The sequence below is a fragment of the Aedes albopictus genome, chromosome 3 (assembly GCF_035046485.1).
Source record: "Aedes albopictus strain Foshan chromosome 3, AalbF5, whole genome shotgun sequence".
Lineage (NCBI taxonomy): Eukaryota > Metazoa > Arthropoda > Insecta > Diptera > Culicidae > Aedes > Aedes albopictus.
The window spans coordinates 26,301,745-26,322,813 of record NC_085138.1 but is presented as its reverse complement, the minus strand read 5'-3'; the positions used below and the strand labels follow the sequence as shown (position 1 = coordinate 26,322,813).

The window sequence follows — 21,069 nt, the reverse complement described above, 5'->3', positions numbered from 1 at the left end:
TCATATTTGCGTTTGTTTGTTCACGTTTATCAGAACGGTTTTCTGAGCGTGTTCCGTGATTCTTTCCTGGATTGCTATGTAGATTACATCAGGGATGCATCCTGGGTTCTTCCCAGAATTTCTCCTGGGATTTCTTTGAGGATCTCTCCTAGGCTTCCATCAAGGATTCCTTCATAAATTCATCTCAGGATTTGCTCATTAATTCTATCCAGGGTTAATTTTTTGAATTGTTCAAGTTTCTTACAGGGATTTTCCCCGAGATTCATTCTGGATTTTTTCAAGGATTTTCCCGAGATTCCTTTAGTAATACTGCCAGAATTCCCTCTGATTGCAAGACTCCTTCATTGATTTGTCCTAGGATTCTTTCAGGTATACCTTCCAAGATTCATTCTTTGATTCCTTTCGTGGTTCCTCCCGCATCCATTCAGGAATTCCTTTAGAAATTTCAATCATGAGTGCCTAATTGACGCCTCCCGGATTTCCTCTAGAAATTTATTCCAGTATTCCTTCGAGATTGCCCAAGATTCAAGAGATTATTTTAGTGTTTCCTTCAGGGATACTTTCAGGAATTCCTTCTAGGATTCATCTCAGGGTCGGGATATCTGCTGAGATTCCTTCAGGGATTCCAACAGGATTCTTTCACAGATCCCTCCCGGGATTCTGTCAGGGATTCCTCCAGAATATTCAAAGGAACTTCTTTCAAGGTTGTTTTAGGGATTCCTTCAGGGATTTCTTTAGAATTCTTCAGATACTTCTCCTCGAATTCCTTCATTGAGCCCTCCTGGGATGTCTTCAGTAATTCTTTCAAGATTCTTTCAAAAAATCTTTCGGAATTTCTTCTCAGATTCTTTCATGGAATCCTTTCGAGATTCTTTTAATGATTTCTGCACGAATCATATCGTGATTTCTTAAAGATTCTTGATTGCTTCCAAAATTTATCCTGAGACTCCGTCATGGATTCCTTGCATAATTCTTTAATCCTCCTAAGATGTTAGGATTGTCGCACCACGATGGCGTAGTGCACGTCCAGCGTGCTTGTCTGAGTCACCTTTATGCCAACATCCTACTTGAGTTAAGGGATGGTCTCTAGGATTCATTTAGAGATTCTTTCAGGGGTTACCTCAGGATTCTTTCAGGGATTGCACCCGCGATTTCTTCTAAGAGTCCTTCAGGGATTTCTCCTGAATTTCTTGAAGGAAGTCCTACCTGGATTCAATTTATAAACTGACAATCATCTAAACACCCAAAATCTAAAAAAAAACCCTCTAAAATTCGATTTTAAAAAAGGTAGCAAGGATCCACTCAAAAACTCACTTGTACTATTTTAAGTGTGAAGACATATAAAGACAATTAAAAATATCACTTGGCATCCCTGCTTGCTTAATACTGAAGGCGCAGTCATCTATTCCGATAGTAGTAAGTCAATGAATATTTCCAGGACTGCACTTATGTTATATAGCATGTTTGATTTTTCAATGCGAAACTGTCAAAACTACAATGATCGCGTTTTATAGATTTGATTACCTATCTTCCATTGACGTTGCAGTGGAATATTTTTGCGGGCGATCTAGTAGGCACAGCTTTTGCGGTTTTCCATTCAAAGTTGTGTACAAATAGTTTTCTGCATTTTTAAGACAACTGTGTGTAAATACACTCATATTTAAGACTAACATATAATACGCCTAATTCATAAATTCCGACCCAAGTTCCGACCATTTCACCTCATCAATTTGCACAACAAGTCAGCCAATTACTAACACCGTTTAGCAAAGCGACAAATCATTCCACATATATGCCACCGCCTACTACGGCACGTACTTCCTAACCTTCCTTCCACGCCCAATAGGTCACACTGCGCGCAATAGTGGTGCTTGATTGACGCCGGCACGCGACTAATTGAAATTCACATCACCCGTATTGACCGCGGCACCGCTGCACAGTACCACCAGGTCGCTGTGGTCCAGTCGGGCGGACCGGCCGGCGTCGGTATCGTATATCAAATTAATTTGACGTCAGTGTCGACCACCAACCATGTCATTAGCCAAGCAGCCGTCCCGTCACTTACGCCTTCGTTGACAGTAGTGAGTTATGTAATACGGCACGACACGGCAAGTCTCGATTTGTTTCCGAGTAGATAACGGCCACCGGCAACAAAAGCTTAAAGGGAGTCGTCGTAAATAAATATGGTTGCATGTTTGTTGTCAAAGTGCACTTATGGCGAGAGATTGTGGGTAAAACGTACTCTCCACGAAAAGTCCTCAGAATGATTATGATATGTATTGTTTTCACTATTGTGCCATTATTTTTGTTTCATGGGAATTTCCTAGAAAACATTAAGTATGTTTTAAAAATTTAAGGCATTTCACACCGCTACCCCGCTCCTACTTCAACAGTAATGCACACACCTACCACACATCATGTTTACTCTAGCGAGAGCTAAGCAAATGTGACAGCCGCCGCCGGATCGTTGTCTTTCCCCAAAGTATATAAATATGTACCAAGGTAAGAGATTCCCGTAAATGTCAAAAATGAGACTCACCAACACATCTGCGTTAGTTATGAAAAGTTGGTGTTTTTACACTAAAATGTCATTATTTCAGCAAAGTTTGTGAAGTTTTGTTAGTTTGGATGTTTCTAAATGTTGAAAAAATATGTTTAGAATCAATTAAAAAAAATTTGTTACCGATTTTCAAATGGCGATATTTTCTGTTTTATTGCATGGAGGTCACATTTAATCCAGTCAGATGCAATTAAATAATAGCTTCTAAGATGGGAGTGCTTAATTTCTTAAGAAAGTTTGCTAAATAGTGATGTGCCCATACAAATCAGCGCAAACTTCATAACTATTTTTTGCTTTTTTCCTTTTCTCACTAATCTGTGGATATTAGCGGGAATCTCTTACCTTGGTATTTAGATACTTTGGTCTTTCCCGCTGAAAAACAGTGCAAACTTCATTAGCAAGCATGTTCGCTATTCGTTGTCAGCCAGTTTCACATGCCGGTGTCAACTTACACAAATACCGGTCTTCAACGATGACGTATTGGCAGCGGTTGCTCCGCAACGCACCAACAACATCTAGGTTAGGATTGCGGCACATTGACAGATTCCTCGGAGTCACCTCTGGATGACTAGATGCGGCGGAAATCGAAACCGCGTGGTGCGTACTTCGTTTCCTTGAGCAGTGTGCGGTTATGTTTGTTGTATACCTTGCGGTTTGGGTATTTTGATCCCTTTCAAGTAAACAACTGCTCTCGATAACCTTTTACATCAATTGTTGAAATTCGTCGTTGAATAACTATTTTCTGTAAATTAATCGTGTCTCTTCATTACTCTCTAACTTTGATTTTTGCAGCCCTCGGGATGGCGAAAGCTACGCAACATCGTTCAGTGGACGCCGTTCTTCCAGACGTACAAAAAGCAGCGGTACCCGTGGGTGCAGCTAGCCGGCCATCAGGGCAACTTCAAGGCCGGACCGGACCAGGGCACGGTGCTGAAGAAGCTGTGCCCCAAGGAGGAGAAGTGCTTTAAGGTAAGGCTTTTGATAACACTTATATTGCATAGACAGGAAGCTCTATCTGAGATTCTTTTTGGGATTCCTTCATAAGTTCCCTCTAGAACACCTTTAGAATTTCTTCTGAGACTTCAAGATATTTCTCTCCAGGAGTTTCAGAAATTCTTTCCGAGATTCGATTCTTTCCAAGACTCCTCCAAGAATTTCTTCCGGATTTATAGTTTCTATTGTTATTACTATTACCATCGAAAGTTTTTTTTATGTCCAGAAGGTATTCCGGGAAAAAAGGAATCAGGGAAGGAACTATTGAATGAAGACCAGGAGGCACTCCAGGGAGAGCTTACAAAACTGCATGGAGATATGTCTTTAAAAATTGTTTGAGGAATTCATCAAGGAACTTCTGTCAGAACTTAATAAAAAAATGCTTGAGTTATTCTATAAAGTTCTTCTTTCATTTTCGATTTCTTAAACGTTTTTTGGGTTTCATGAATAGTAGGTCGCTGGCCTTAGCTCCCCTATACGCCGTGGTGGGGTTGCCACCTTAGGTATAGCTTCCGATGTAGGAGCATTCCATACTCAGCCGCTGGATGACAGAACAGAAGCTGTTTGAGTTGTCATTGTAGTCCGACATTTATTCAAGGTTGCCATGGTCGGCGTCGGTGGTGTAGTGGTAAGCGTGGTTGCCTCTCACCCCAGTCGGTCGGGGTTTTTTTACTTTGTAGAACTTTTTGAAAATTCCGCTAGGCATTATGGAACAAAAACGACTTTTAAAAGAAAATCATAATAATAATAATAATAATAATAATGGCTCTCTTCTACATTGACCAAGGGTTTATATTATCCTTCATTGTCGACCCATCCCGAGCTTTTGCTTTTGGAAAAAAGTGCACTAATAGGACAGATAGGTGAAGTACTAGATTTGAAGTAATGAGCTGAATTTTAGTATGGTGAGAAGGTCAATTCTCCGTTTCTGCAATGAAATGGCGCAAAAAGCGTGGGTATTATGATTCCTTGCCTAATTTGATGCTGTTTGAGAAAAACTTTAGGCAACAGTGTTGTTGTTTTCTCAATTTCTTGCAACATAAACAAAATAGTTATCGAAAGTTTTGCTCGAACAGCATCAAATTAGGCCAGGAATCATAATACCCACGCTTTTTGTACCATTTCATAGCAGAAACAGAGAACTGACCTTCTCACCATACTAAAATTCAGCTCATTACTACAAATCTTGTACTACACCGCACGTGCGCCATTGTATGAAATTGTCGCGAGTAATATCGGAACAACATAAGAAGAAGTTGGATGACTTTTTGGATGTGGTTGGGACTATTTGAAGGTCCCCAAAAACTTGTTTGAACATAAGTCATCGGATCTACATCCATAATTTGTTACCACTCGCTGAATCTATGTGAGTATAAACCTTTTTCATAATATGTATAATGTTGATACTAACATAGATTTATACAATTATGGTTTATCCATCTATGAGTTCCATGACTGCCTAAAAGTATCCGATAACCCGCTACTATAGTCAATTGGATCTATAAGCGTAAACAGTCTAAAACGTCTTGAACCCCTTCTGAAACATCTGGAAGTGCCTTTAAAAGCCTGAGAGCCCCCTAAAACCCCCGAGAACTTCTCTAAAACGTCCTAATCGCCTTGAAACCTCCCTGAAGCTCACCCTGAGAGTGAAACCCCGCTAAAACCTCATGAAACGCCTTAAAACACATTCGAAACCCCTCTTAAGCTCATCTGAGAGCCTGTGAGGCCCCCGAAAACCTTTTTGAAACGCCTCTTAATTCCCCCTAAACTCCTCTGGGATCCCTCAGCAATCCTATGAAGCCACCTGAATCCTCTTGAAACCGCCCTGAACTCACTGTGTCCGATCACGGACACTCGGTTAGCAGCAGAAGGGCCGACTCCTTCCTCTGAAGGAGTGCCAACAGCAGAGGACGATAGTCCGGTGGAAAGACGGAAAATTATCCTGAATAATTTAGTTTAGCCTTGAAAAAGGCTGTTTGAATTCTGAACTCCAGGGACTAAATAAAAACTCTTCACTGTTTCTTTTCACTTCACTTTAATATTCACACTTCGATAACTTACAATAAACTGAACTGATACGAAACATAACTTTCTTTTATATCCCATTCCCCATATACACGCTACCGTGATCACGTGTTCCAGAATGTTCTAGGCGCGTATTCGTGCCGCCGATGGAACATTCTCGACGCATCGCGTAGCCGTCGTCACCATGGCTGTACGCCGCCGCCGCTCTCTCGTCGTCATAGAATCTCTCTCTCACGAACGTGTTCATTCGTCTCCTCGGCAACGCCAAAGAGAACAGACATCCAAGTCCAGTTCTGAAACTGTGTAAGGAATTTAACGGCCATTTGAAATCGGCAACACAAGTGGCAATAGCGTGGCACTGCAATCGGTTAATTTCCCATACTATTTGAATTCACCACTTGAAATGTTTCAATTCACCACTGACTGTGGCAATATGGTGTTTGGTGGCGTTAGTGTTGTCATCGTATATTGGTTTGCGACCTTACTCAAGTAAAGATTCAAATCCTTACACAACTTCCCGAATGAAATTTGTTCTAGCCTGGATGTCTGTTCTCTGTGGCAACGCGGCGGTGCGCATCAACGTTGTCGTCGCTCTCACAACCAGCCAGCCAGCTGCGCAACTGTCGTTCGGGTGGAAAGTGCGTGTTCATTTTACACACAAACACACATAAATGTGAGCAGAGAGACCGAAATATCCCGCGGTCGACTCGGGGTTAGTAGGATGGGATTTTGGGATTGGAATACGGTTACTGTGGGAACACACGTGACATTCATTTACAAACTATGTTCGCTCTACGTGTGGACACACTGAAACGCCTTAAAATCGCTATGAAACCACTCCATAATCCCCCTGCAATTCCCTTGAGCGTCTCTCTGAAACCTGCTAAAGCCCCTCTGAAACGCAAAGAAACGCCTCTGAAAACCTCTTAAACTACTCTGAAACGCCAGATGACTTCACTTTAAATCTCATAACCATTTGGGTAATCTATTTGTGTACCCTGACTCGTTACCTGAATGGAGGTTCTAGTGTACACGTTTATCAAATACATACTTACATGATACTTGGTGAGCTACTTGAAACCGTGACTCTACGTCGAATGAAGCATTCGCCTTCACTGGTCTCAGTACTGCGGCAATCGCTTCCCGTCGCCCTGAACGTGTAGGGTCCTTAAGTACCCCTTCACGGGTGGCCCCTGGTTATCTGCTATTAGCTTGTCATTCCTCCGGCATACGAGCTACGTGCCCAGCCCACTGCAGCATGCCATGTTCTATCCATTTCCTAATGTATTTGTTCATGCGCCGCCGCCAGATGCCGTCCTCCAGTTTACCGCAGCACCTAATGATCGAAGACTGCAAAAGGTCTCCGATCAACTTCCGTCAACGTCCACGATTTATGGCCGTATAAAGCGGCTGGAAGAATCAGAGTCTTGTCTTGATTTCAATCATAAAGCTTTTTATCTTTTATTTTTGTTTTATGATGGTTCTAAGGACCGCTTCTAGTACGGATGAAGGGAGTTCGACTGTTGTGATCTTTAGACCTACCAATTTCGGCACTGCAGTCTTTTGGAATTAAAACGAAAGCCAGAATTATCCCCTGAAGAAAACTCTAACACGAGTCGGAACGTTGGGAAAAATCTCAAACTTAATTCCCAAAGACTGGGGTGCCGAAATTAGTAGCTCTAAAGGGTGATACGGTCAAAATTTGGTCACACAATTTGTTTCATAACTTGTGACTGCGTACACCAAAACAGCTGATTTTTGGACCAAAAATGGTACATTAGCGTGGTTCAAAAAATCGTTTTTGCTCCACACCGCTTATTCAATTCATAACCAGATTATATGCCTCCTCTCAAAATTTGAGCTCATTTGGTTGAAAATTGAGAGTGCACAAGCCCTTCAAAGTTTGTATGGGAATTACTATGGGAAAACGATGTTTCTCATTCAATCGACCGTAGTATTTTCCCACGTGCCCTAGAGCGTTAGTTGACCCTTCTTACGTCTAGGCTACTCTTTGCTGAATACTGTATTCAAATTGCACGTCTCATTAATTAGTTACCGATTTTTATCCAGAATCTAAATCTTTACTCATGATGTTTAAACTACTCGGTGGGCATCACTGCATTTTGCAGTGAAACATAGTAGCCATGATTTCAGTGTGCTATCTTTGGTGCCGTATGCAGCAATGTTGCCTGCTGGGAAGCTGGAGGATCACTGTTAGAGTTTGTCCAGTTGGATGCCAATCGATAACTAATTAATGAGACGTGCGATTTGAATGCGGTCCTCGGCAAAGGTGTAGCTGATAGAGTAGCCTAGGGCACTTGAAGAAATAGTACGGTCGATTGAATGAAAAACATCGTTTTCCCATAGTGATTCCCATACAAACTTTGAAGGGCTTGTGCACTCTCAATTTTCAACCAAATGAGCTCAAATTTTGAGAGGAGGCATATAATCTGGTTATGAATTGAATAAGCGGTGTGGAGCAAAAACGATTTTTTGAACCACGCTAATGGTACATTATATGTAGCTTATACCATAAAATGTTCATCAAAATCGGTTTAGTATTTGCGGAGATATTGTGAATCCTGAAAACTGCAATTTTAAAATTTTGTACAAAGAGGATTAAAAAATAAGAACACATTTTTACTCTTTTATTTATAGAGCCAGAAATAGTAAACCAATTTCAATGAAAATTTTTCTGTAAGTAAAGTATACATATCAAAATGTTGTGTAAAAATTTCATTCAATTTGATCCAGCCGTTACAAAGTTATATTTGCTTAAGTGGCACCCGGTCAGTTTTTTCATATTCAAACTATGTACTACAACTTTGAAAGTATTCATACAAAATGGCTCAAAATTTTACTAAGAACATATTTTCATAATAGTATTATACTGTAAAATTTTGATAAAAATCGGAGCAGTATTGGTAGTTCTATAATCAAAAGTGTGTTTTTCTAATTAAATTTCCGGAAATTTACTATGGAGCGCCTTTGTACAAAATTTTAAAAAGGTAGGTCGATAGTTTTATCTAGGGTGACGATGGGTATTTTTGGTAGGTTTGTTCTCTTCGTCATGGGGGGTTTTTGTGGGCCGAATTGTCTGAAATTTGGGCATATAACTTAGCTTGGTTGGGAAGGATTTGAGGCCAACTCTGAGATCTACAGGTTTCAAAAAACCCCCCATGACGAAGAGAACAAAACTGCCGAGAATACGTAAGTTCCCCTATATGACAACCAATACTTAATCGATTTTGATGAAAATTTTATGGTATAAGCTACATATAATGTAGCATTACTGGTCCAAAAATCAGCTGTTTTGGTGTACGCAGTCTAAAGTTATGAAAAAAAATTGTGTGACCAAATTTTGACCGTATCACCCTTTATTGACCTTTTCTAGTGTATTTGACTAAAAATGTTATTTAAGAGACGAAGGGCTGGAAGTCTCTATAATAAAGATAAATCAATCAATTAAAAATGTTATTTGCTAATGAGCTTCGCCGAATTGTACATAGCCTTGAAATCAATAAATATATGATGGGTCTTCACCTGATATTCGTAGACGAAGAACTCCCCTACCGACCTCAGCCTGCTAGACAGACATGATCTTGTACGCTGAATTAAGAAGCGTTGTTCCTCTGTAGTTTGCCCAGTTCAAGTCGCTACCCTTTCTTACATTAAGAGCAATTGAGACCATCCAACTAACTAGCAGACAATTTATCCTCTTCCAAATCTTCAGTATAATACGGAGTAAGAGTTGATACAGCTGCTCGCGACCGTGCTTGAAAAGCTCGGTCGGAAGTTTGTCCTTTCCAGTAGCCTTTGTTGTTCATTGATGTCTTGACCTCGTCTAGCATTGGAGGTTCCACAGTCTGTCCGTCGTCGTCGCTTGCAAGTCTATCTGTCGCTCTTCCATTTCCACCAGTTAGCAATACCTCGAAGTGATCTCTCCGTTTGGCAGGCATCATTGTTTTATCTGTTAGCGTGTTTTCATCATGGTCGTTACTGATAAAGCGAGAAAGCGCTGTTTTTTTTCTGCACGTCATTGACAGTGTCGTAAACCCTTCGCATGTCATTCTGTTCCATATGGAACAGAAATCCGCCTGAGCAATCACATTTTTCTCATGCTATCTTTTCTTTTTGAAGTGGATTCGTTTTCTGCTACTCTTGCTTCTCTATAACATTCCCTGACCTGCCGGTTCCTCTACACTAGCATCCGGCTTCTGCCAACATTCTACTCGTTCGTTACCCTCTGGCAATCCTTGCCGAGCCACTTGTTCATAGAACGCCTTTGAGCAGTGCCTATCACTTCCTGCGGTACCGTAAATGCTCATCACTCCGTAAATAGACTGCCACAGATCAAGCTCTTGTTGATCTCATTTATTTGCTCGTACCGTCTGCTGAAAAACGCTGGATGTTGAATTGCATCGATCGCCGGTTACTGGAGTTCAACATGGTTGATAACCGAGCTCGAATCTAACTAACTACGAGAAAGTAATCTAAGTCGATGGTGGAGGAAAGAGACGAACCAGCCAAGGGCTGAAAGTTTCTTAAATAAAGACAAATCAATCAATCAAACAATCAATCAATCAATGGTGAAGCTTGAGATTAAATGGTGAAACAAATCGCGTTCTGATGGGATTCGAATCCACGACTCCGTATTCGCTAGACCGGCGATTTAGCCACAGAACATAATAGGAGTGTTCATGGAAAGGGGCTCGGAGTCAGTTTAGCTTTCTATTCCGCAGAATCGTTATCTTTTCTGTGGCTTAGTTGGCTAAAGCGGCGGTCTAGCGAATATGGAGTCGTGGGTTCGACTCCCACCAGAACGCGATTTTTTCACAATTTCATCTCTAAATTTGTCAATCAATATTCCGTGTCTTCTTATTTTCAAGTTTTTCCCTGAAGTATGCATATTGTCGATATTACACCTTATCGAACACGACGACTTGAATTCGTCGTCAACGAGACCAGCAGCGCCAGAGTCCATTGCCAATCAATGAGATTCTGGAAGTCAGACGTTTCGCCTATTTCGCTAACGTAAACTAAACAGTTAGTTGCAATGGTTTTCTTATACCGGCAACAGAAAATATTACTATGAAAATAGTAAGAAACGAGCTCACCAATTCTTTTTATCGAAGTGAGTTCCAATTTTTCGGATGCCTAGCTTCCCGAGCAGGAACGAATAACTGACACATAACTGCAGCATACCAAAGTCAGGTATCATACCAAGATGAGGTATTGGTCGGTTAGCCTGGTATTGAAAATAACTAATTTTGGTATTGTGTAGGTATTTATAATATACCTCAACGAGTTATTGGTTTGGTGTTCAGGACTGCTTGAGGTATTATTCGGTTATGGAAAAATCAATATTTGTATGGAAAAATCGCCGATTATTATTTACCTGAACCTGATGTCATTATTCACGTGTTATGCACAGAATACACACCAGTTATTATTTTAGGTATTTTACCTCTTATGCAGGGCTACTTAATACCTCATTCAGATTGTAGGTATTCGGTTTTCCATACCTGAGTTTGATATTCTTCAGCTATTTTCTCCTGTTCGGGTCTTCAAGAACTACATATTACAAAGTAAGCTTTTTAAGCATAGCATTAATCTGAGCACGTGTGGAGCGGACCTGGTGTGATGGTTAGAACACTTGACTATAACGCCGAGGACCTGGGATCGAATCCCACTCCCGACAAACTCGTAAAATGTGAGTTCTTCCTTCGGAAGGGAAGTAAAGCGTGGATCCCGAGATGAACTAGCCTAGGGCTAAAAATCTCGTTAATACAGATAATAACAATAATAACCTCAGCACGCAATTGCGTATTCTCTAATCCATCCAAATATATACTAATAGGCAACTAATGTTATTGTTCTTCTTCTATTTCAGGTCCTCATGAAAGACGTACTCCGACCGTACGTCCCGGAGTACAAGGGCCATGTCAACAGCGACGATGGTGAATGTATCCTTTTCCAAATCCGTAACAATAATCGTTAATTGATCATATTCACTCCCAAACAACACACATTCATTCATTTACCTCTCTGGAAGTCTCCCAGTATTTTTATCACACGAATAGTTGTTTTGCCGCTGTAATGATGATGTTTTAATTAATTATTTATGACGTGAAAAATGCACACCAGCCGCCACTTGGTGATGTTATCGGCCAACTTTTTCCACTATTGTATCTCTGGGCGGGTGCTAATGCGTCGCCATTCAGTAGGTACCTACCTGGTTATACATACTAACATTACATAGAAGTAAAGGGAACTGCTGGTTTAGCTGCTGTTTTGTAATTGTTATTCCCGAGCAAATAACAACAACAGTCACGCCTCGCCGCACCCTAGCTAGAACACAGAACCGCACCGCTCTAATACTCTGTGTCTGCATTGTTTCTAGGGTGGGTCAACCATGGCGTGTGAAAAAGTCAAGGCCGAAAATTCCGAGGTTTTGTCACCTGAGTTAAGTGACATAAACTACAAGAAGGTTTAGTAAAATTGTTTTTTTTTCGATCAACTTCAAAGCAACGCTTAATAAGCTATACATGGCCTGAGATTCAAACTTCTCCTCGCTTTTAAAATCAGTTACATCGTTGAAGCAAAAACGTAAGATTTCTTAGTTTGACTTATTAAACTAGAGAGGAGCACCCTAATCCATTTCTATTATTATTAGCGAGAAGAGATTAGCTTACCCACAGTAGATACCGCGCACATTGCGATTTGCTTTAATTTAGCTGCCTTGGCGCTCTCTAATCAAAACAAACAGCAGGCGAGTTGTTTTTCTGCTCCACCTGAACCGCGAGATTACTAGATCCGCCGCAATCCGACATCACACGTGTGATAAATCAATGGCTACTTCGCTTCGGTTGTAAACCGCGAAAACCATTCACCCTCATTATAACAAGCAGCGAAATGACAAGATTCGATTCCATCCGAACGCGAACGACGAACGTCATCATTTCGAACCCAGCCACTCAGCCCGTGCGTAGCTAGCCAGATGCGCTCCTCCCCTAGGTGTGCGCCCGGTGTGTGGTTGTGGGGTTTCCTCGTTAACCCAATTAATATGCAAATTTTCCCACGGAATGAATATGATTCGAAGTAATCAGCAGCATGTGCGGCCGACCAATGAATCGAACAGCTGCATACGTATCTACATACCTACCTGGCCGATGCAGCAGTAAATTACATCATTATCAACTTTATTAACTTCATTGTTTTGGGCCAATTCGGTGCACTGTGGTACGAAACATTCGAAATTGGGAGTTTTTTTTCGGTAGTACGTTGGAACAAAGTTTCATTGGTAAAATCTCTTGACTATCAAATTTTCGTGATTTGTGCCAACGTAAGAACAGTAACGACATTCACAATACGCGCGACGTGAGACGAGACATAACACTTATAGTTCTTACAATCGTCAAGATATTAGAACTTACCTTTCAGGACAGGACAGGGTCTGACATTGCCGGACAATATCTTGACGATTGTTAGAACTATAAGTGTTCTGTCTCGTCTCACGTCGCGCGATAAAATCTCTTGAGATGGAAATTATTTATGGAATATGGCTTACCATCTCTTTTTATAATATGGAACGAGCTCACCCATCAAAACCCATAAAGCCTCATGTCCACAAGAAAACAAAATCGAGAGAAAACGATTTCTCCCACTGTCTGACATCGTCGTTCTGCGGCATCCACACTATTCAGACACTTCCGCGACAAATGTTCATCTATCTTCACATAATTAATTAAACGATCATTTGTGTAAATGCCATATCAGAGCAGAACAAAAGCAAAAATATTCCTTAACTCGCCGTCCTGAAACCAATGTAGCCACCTACATCCAGTTGCAAGATCTGCTCACCGACTTCTACCAGCCGTGCGTAATGGACTGCAAGATTGGCGTACGGACCTACCTGGAGGAGGAGCTCTCCAAAGCCAAAGAGAAGCCGAAATTGCGAAAGGTGTGTACTTCTTACTATACTCTTTGAATTAGTTCTCAAATGATTGTTTTTTCGCTTCTTCAGGACATGTACGAAAAGATGATCCAAATCGACCCGAACGCACCGACTGAGGAGGAACACCGCGCCAAGGGTGTCACCAAGCCACGCTACATGGTGTGGCGGGAAACGATCTCCAGCACCTCGACGCTCGGCTTCCGGATAGAGGTGAGTATCTACAACATGAATCTCTTTCAGTTTCCAAATTTTCATACCTACCCTGCTGTTCTACGCATATCTATATCATGTTGTATAGCAATCCCTGTGTACATGGGACAATTACGCGAAACGGCAGCACCTAATTACCATACCAATACCAGTAGAATTAGCGGTTCCTTTATGTTTCAGTATACAAGTTCCTTCATCCAATCCAAGTAACCAATAGTGCCGCTTCCAATAACAAAGTACACTTTCAAGTTCCATAAAGTTTCGATAAAGCTCCGCACTGATCTTGCTGGCTACTTAAATGGCCGGCACTGGACTTTGACGGAACTTCGCACAAAAGTTCGAGCAAGATACATTGTTAGCCTCTAAAGCAGCTTGAAAGCTGCTCAAGAGTTCCGATGAGTAGGAGTAAGAGAGGAGTACTTGGTTGGAACTTTTTAGGAGTCGTGAGTTCGAGTCTCACCGAGAGGACGAGTAACTTTTCTGCAAATTCCACTCCAATTCGTCCATCTCTCACTCAGCCAATATTTGTAGTCTAGTTTTTTTTTATTATAGAGGTTTTGAACCTTCTGGTTCATTCGCCTCTGAGTAAAGTCTAGTGTTTTGGAGTTGTAAACTCATTTTGAGAAAATTTCATCAAAAACTTCTACAATCTGGCTACCTTATAACGGACTTTCAAGTTCAGAAATTAATTAAAAATATAGCTGCTTAAAGGTATTGGCTACTTCCAACCAGCTGCCATTGATCCAAGTAGCAACCATAGGGTGTCCGGCCATTTGACCAAATGCCGTTTGGTCGAATTATTATCAAAAGCATTAAAAGGCGTGGGCAAACTCTGGATAATCTTCCAACTGCAAATATGACCATCAGAAATATTTCCTTCTTGTCTTGTAATCATAGACTATTCTTTCTAGTTCTACCATTAAGATATTAATTGGCGTTGAAACTGGGAATATTTTTATCACAGATTTTTCCTTCTTTGAATCATAGGCGAGGTTTACTGATATTGGAAACAGTGGCATCCCAAGTAACAATTTCAATGCTGATTGGTTTTGTTTGATTTTTATTAGGGTTTTATTACAGCAATAATTAAAACTCATAGTTTTATTACTAGTTTTATGAAAACCATTGATGAAATGTTCTAAAGTATACTTGAAAATATCAATAAAGCCAGATTTAGAGTAAACAAAACTCTCCGGTATGTAATCCTTCTGGTATGCAATTGTTCAAACTCCCAACAGATGGCGATCCGTTCGATTAGTAACGACATCTGTTGGTAGAAAAGCAGAAACTATGACACTGCTAAGTTTATTGCGGTCATCATAAAAGTAAACTTGCTTTTGTTTTATTTTCGCTAACTATGGTCGCCTGCATATTGGAGAATCAGATACGTGAGTGAAAAATATTTAATATAGCTCAAATTAGCAACGAATTGATATTTTGCCGTCATTTCCATAGCATGCTCACATAAATAAAATCTCTCAGCCGAGTTTTCTTGTAATTCGAGGTAGTTTTACTAAATTAACAAAATGATCTAGGGTGACAATGGGTATTATCGGCAGGTTTGTTCTCTTCGTCACGGGGGGTTTTTGTCAGTCAAATTATCTGAAACTTGGCCATATAATTCAGCTTAGTTGGGAAGGATTTGAGACCAACTCTGAGTTCAATAGGTTTAAAAAAACCACCAAGAGAGAACAAAACGGCCGAAAATTTCCCCTATTTCATTCCAAAATGATAATATTCCCCATTTTCGAAGCGCATTAATTTTATGTTTCTGCAACCCCAATATTCACAGTAAAATTGAATGCGCATAAGCCTAGCTACAATATAACTACTGAATTATTACTTCGAAACAATCGCTTTCTACTTGCGAATGATATCTCTTCCTGAACTTTGGTTGAAGCTTCTCTGTTTCTTGTGCTGTCGTAATTTTTGTTGAAAAAAAAAGAAAAACAACAATCATCATAACCTGTTTACGAGTATGGAAAACAATTCAACTAGGTTTTATAACAGTTTTATTGCTACTTTTAATACGGTTTGCAAAACCTCTCCGATAGTGGGCCACTTAGCCGGATGATGATCTTAAAGAGGTTATCATGAAGTTTTGATGTATGAATCAGTTTTATTGCAAGTTTTATTAAATTGGTCATGAAAACCTCTTCTAGAGCCGAACAAAACTTAAAATGTTACTTGGGATGATCACTTCCCAAGTAACATTTTAAGTTTTGTTCGGCTCTACAAGAGATCTTCATGACCAATTTTATAAAACTTGCAATACAACTGAATCATACATCAAAACCTCTTGATAACCTCTTTAAGAGCATCTTCCGGCTAAGTGGACCACTCTCGGAGAGATTTTGCAAACCGCATTAAGAGTAGCAATAAACTCGTTTTAAAACCTCTTGATTGTTGTTGTTTTTTTTTTAACAAAAACTATGACAGCTCAAAATGCAGAGAAGCTTCTTCGATGGCACGTTAAGTTCAGGAGGATACATCATTCGTAAGTAGAAAGCGATCATTTCAAAGTTATATTTTAGTAGTTATTGTGCTGGTAGGCTTATGCGCATTCGAATTTACCGTGAATATTGGGGTTGCAGAATCAAAAAATTAATGCGCTTCGAAAATAGTGAATATTATCATCTTGAAATGAAATAAATCATTTTTTGAATTTAGTAAAACTATCTCGAATCACAAGAAAACTCAGCAGAGAGAGTTTATTTATGTGAACATGGTATGATAATGGTGGCAAACTATCAATTCATTGCTTATTTAACCTTAGTAAGGTCTTGGGGTCTTTTTTGACCTTTTCCGAATTTCAATTCGCTATAGCTTTTGTTTCAAAAGGCCTAGAAATGTGAAATTTTCAGACAATTATTTTTTTGTGGAAAACTATCATTTCCATTCATCCAAAACCTTGGACGACTCCTAGGGGAGCTCCCATAAAAAAAAATACAAATAAGACCCTGGGGTCATTTTTGACCCCAATCTTTGAACGGCTCTCAAAAATCAGTGGCTGGGCCGATTTTGATTTTCTTTGGTCCAAATGAAAGCCACACATGTCTAGTTTTCAAAACCCCCGGAGAGTTCCGGATTTGGTCACTGTGGCCACCGGGAACCTGCTTCAACTGAAAAATGCCGCTTTAGAGACCCTAACTTTGGCAAGCTATAACTTTGCAACCAAACAAGTAATCAGGACCGTTCAAGAATCGTTGAAAAGGTATTCACGTGGACTTTGATTAAAGACATTAATATTGACTAATTCTTAAGAACCGGTTGCGGAAATCCGGAATATCCGGAAAGTAATGTTTTTCACGATAATGTGCTAGAAAGCACATTCATATTATTTACAGGATAGAAGTTTTTGCATCAAACTTCTTTAGGCCATAATACAATCTGTCGAGAACTATTTCTGTATGTTTCTGGTTATGTCCCGTCCTTCTGGAACCGGTTCCAGGGATCCCACAAGATGGCCAACGAGTTGACTGTAACGAAATTGAACGGTTTGCCGCGCTAAACTCATCTGCGTTGGTTAACTCATGATGAAATCTCAATAATTTTACATGCTCCATATTGTTGTGATATGTAAAAATATTGATGGATATTGTGGTCTTATGTGGCCACCGGAGTGACCACCGGAGAAACCCGTATTGAGGGACTTCCATGTTTTTGCAACAAAGATATTCATTCGACGGCTCTAACTTCATGATTTTTCATGGCCATGTGGCTTCTGGCATTAAATAGAAGAATTGACCATTCTGGTCTGTTTTGGCCACCGGAGTAACCACCGGAGAACTCCATATAGAGGGAGTTTCATGTTTTTGCAACAAAGATATGCATTCGACGGTTCTAACTTCATGTTTTTTCATGGTCATGTGGGTCCTGGCATTGAAAAGAAGAATTAACCATTCTGGTCTGTTTTGGCCACCGGAGTGACCACCGGAGAAACCCGTATTGAGGGACTTCCATGTTTTTGCAACAAAGATAGGCATTCGACGGCTCTAACTTCATGTTTTTTCATGGCCATGTGGCTTCTGGCATAAAATAGAAGAATTGATCATTCTGGTCTGTTTTGGCTACCGGAGTGACCACCGGAGAAATCCGTATTGAGGGAGTTTCATGTTTTTGCAACAAAGATAGGCATTCGACGGCTTTAACTTCATGATTTTTCATGGCCATGTGGCTTCTGGCATTGAAAAGAAGAATTGACCGCAATGGTCTGTTTTGGTCACCGGAGTGACCACCGGAGAAACTCGTATTGAGGGAGTTTCATGTTTTTGCAACAAAGATAGGCATTCGAAGGCTCTAACTTCATGATTTTTCATGGCCATGTGGCTTCTGACATTAAAAAGAAGAATTGACCATTCCGGTCCGTTTTGGCCACCGGAATGATCACCGGAAAAAATCGCATTGAGGGACTTCAATGTTTTTGCAACAAAGATGGGCATTCGACGGCTGTAACTTCATGATTGTGTACTACAGTAAAACCTCCATGAGTCGATATTGAAGGGACCATCGACTCAAGGAAATATCGAGTAGTGGAACAAAAATCCTTTGGGAAGCTTTTTGGGGGACCATCATAGTAACCCAGAAAAAAAATTTCAGTATGGAAAAAATTACCTCCATGAGTCGATATCGAGTCAAGGAACATCGACTCATGGAGGTTCGACTGTATTTTGACTATTCTGGTCTGCTTTGTCCATCGGAGTGACCACCTGGAGAATCACATACTAGGGAACTCCTATGTTTATTTTGAAACGCTCATATTATCTAGAGTTATCACCAGAAGCAGTCTTTCGACGGCTCAATTTTCATGCTTCGACACGCGACATATTATCTTTATGCTCAGTTGTTATTCTTATTGTTCAACAAGGTTATTCTGTAGTAGTGGCAATTCATGCTAAAATATACTGCGATTCTTGTAGTCTGATACTGCACTGTCAATGGTAATATGGTTAGTTCGAGAATTGAGGATAGATTTACTTCGGTTCACAAACAAACCTTTCATCGTATATTTTGGTTAACACCACTTAACGTTTTGGTCGTCTATGTTCACTGTTCTTGAAAATCACATCGTTTCTTTTCATTATCTTTTTAGATATGTCCACATTATTTGTTAGTACTTGATATGCTTTCTCCTTTCTTGCTGGCTCTTTTTTCTTATACTTACGTGAAGTCAGCTTTTTCAGAATGAAAAGTTGCCTTAGTTGGTAGGAGGAGGGCTTTCTTGAGGAAGACAAACAATGTTTCACTTGAATTAGGGAATTATCAAGTTCTGCAATCGAGGAATTCAGTCACAAATATTATCCATTTAGTGAATTTTATAAACACTTCGCAATTCTTTAATTTTTTTAATAAAATTAATTCGTCTAGTAGTTTCAACTGGCATACTCTTAAAGTTCTACGGAGGATTCCTTTCGAGTCCGACTGACATCAAGGTATACAATTAATAAAATGTGCATGCTGCCCAGGGGCAGAATTTCAAACCAAGTATCTCATCAATGAAGAATACAGTCTCTCCAAGATTGCATTATTCTGAGCTACGAGATTTTTAAAATTTGCGTGTTTACTGGTGCCACTTAGAGGCAGAATTCTGTCACAAGTGTCCCATTTTGTGCAAGTCTATGTCATACTGATCAACTTTGCCGAAGACACCATCTTCCTAAGTTATTAGGATTCTGAGCTATACAATTTCTAAAATTTGCAAGTTCACTAGCGCCACCTAATAGCAGAATTGCGAAACAAGGTTTCCGTTTTATGTAAGTCTATGTCATACTGGTCAATTTTGCTGAAGACACCAACTTTCTTAGTTATCGGGGGGAGCGACACTAGTTTTGCTGAGCCGAAAAACTTCAAAAAAAGTCGAAAAAAAAGGTAAACGCCGCCAAGTGGCAGAATTTTGAAACAAGTATTTATTTTTATGTAAGTTTATGTCATACTGATCAACTTTGCCGAAGACACCATCTTTCTAAGTTATCAGGATTCTGAGCTATGAGATTTCTAAAATTTGCATGGTCACTAGCTCCACCTAGTGGCAGAATTGCGAAACAAGTGTTTATTGTTATGAAAGTTTATGTCATTCTGATTAACTTTTCCAAAGACACCAACTTAATAAGTGATCGGGGGGAGCGACACTAGTTTTGCCAAGCCGAAAAATTACAAAAAAGTCGGAAAAATACGAAAAAAAAAACGGTAAACACCACCTAGTGGCAGAATTTTGAAACATGTGTTTTTTTATGTAAGTTTATGTCATACTGCTCAACTTTGCCGAAGACATCAACTTTCTAAGTTATTAGGATTCTGAGCTATAAGTTTTAAAATTTGCATGTTCACTAGTGCCGCCTAGTGGCAGAATTGCGAAACAAGTGTTAATTTTTATGTAAGTTTATGTCATACTGAACAACTTTGCCGAAGACACCAACTTTGTAAGTTATCAGGATTCTGAGCTATGAAATTTCTAAAATTTGCATATTCACTAGCGCCGCCCAGTAGAGGAATTTTGAACTTCGCAACTTCTCGTCAGTAAGTTATTGGCGTACCCAACAACTTTTCCGAAGACACTATCCTTCCAAATTATCAGGGTCTTGAGCTGTCGCATATCGTAACGTTTGCTTGACAACCTGATATGGTTTCTGTAGTGCAATTTAGCATCAAACTGTTGATGGTCCCTCTAGCGGCCAAGTTGCCAACTAATCCTATGAACCAAAGTTCTAAATGGTAGATCTTATCAAGCCCTAAAACTTTGCCGAAGAAAGTATTGCGCTAACTCTTAACACACCCGAGATAGGCCATACCCCCAAAAGGCCGAAAACCTATAAGCTCTTAGTCTCCTATTAAGCGGATTCCTATTGCGCCCCCCGACCAGTGATGTAATAAGAGTTTCGACTGTATATACAAAGTTATAAAATAGGTTGAAAAAGACTGGCCAGGGCCAGGGATAAAACCCAGTGCCCAGGAGTAACCAGGAACATTAAACATCAAACCACAAAGTCCGTCTAATGAATCAGAGCCTTAATTCAATAAAGCTTTCAACAACAGTATAGTAAAATTTCCACAACTGTCGTATACACAATATTTGCACCGATAAATAAATAACGTATGATGAACATCCAGCTACGCCTCTGACAACATCACGATTGGTAACCCCTGAAATTTTTTTTGCGCCCCGTTGTTGATCCTCATCATCATATGCTCGATCATTATCCTCGTTTCGTTCCAACTACTTTGCGTGGTCTCCCAAAAACCAAACTGTCGTTAATTTATTCTTCATCATCACTTCGTCGTCGTCGTCGTCGCCGTCGCCGTGGACCGAGCCAGTGCCAAAACGGAC

The 21,069-nt window shown here is 40.2% G+C and overlaps 1 protein-coding gene across 3 annotated transcripts in view; it reads left to right on the top strand.

Annotated features, from left to right (window-relative positions):
- The window catches only part of LOC109426084 (uncharacterized), a 645,679-nt gene that overhangs the window by 610,592 nt on the left and 14,018 nt on the right, over positions 1 to 21,069 (top strand). For 2 of the 3 annotated variants that reach the window (XM_062855674.1, XM_062855673.1), the window contains exons 3-6: positions 3,353 to 3,529; positions 11,472 to 11,544; positions 13,411 to 13,541; positions 13,605 to 13,745. In XM_062855674.1, coding sequence (XP_062711658.1) covers positions 3,353 to 3,529; positions 11,472 to 11,544; positions 13,411 to 13,541; positions 13,605 to 13,745 — 522 coding nt within the window. The remainder of the gene's footprint in view (positions 1 to 3,352; positions 3,530 to 11,471; positions 11,545 to 13,410; positions 13,542 to 13,604; positions 13,746 to 21,069) is intronic. The other variant, XM_062855675.1, reaches the window with a different exon arrangement.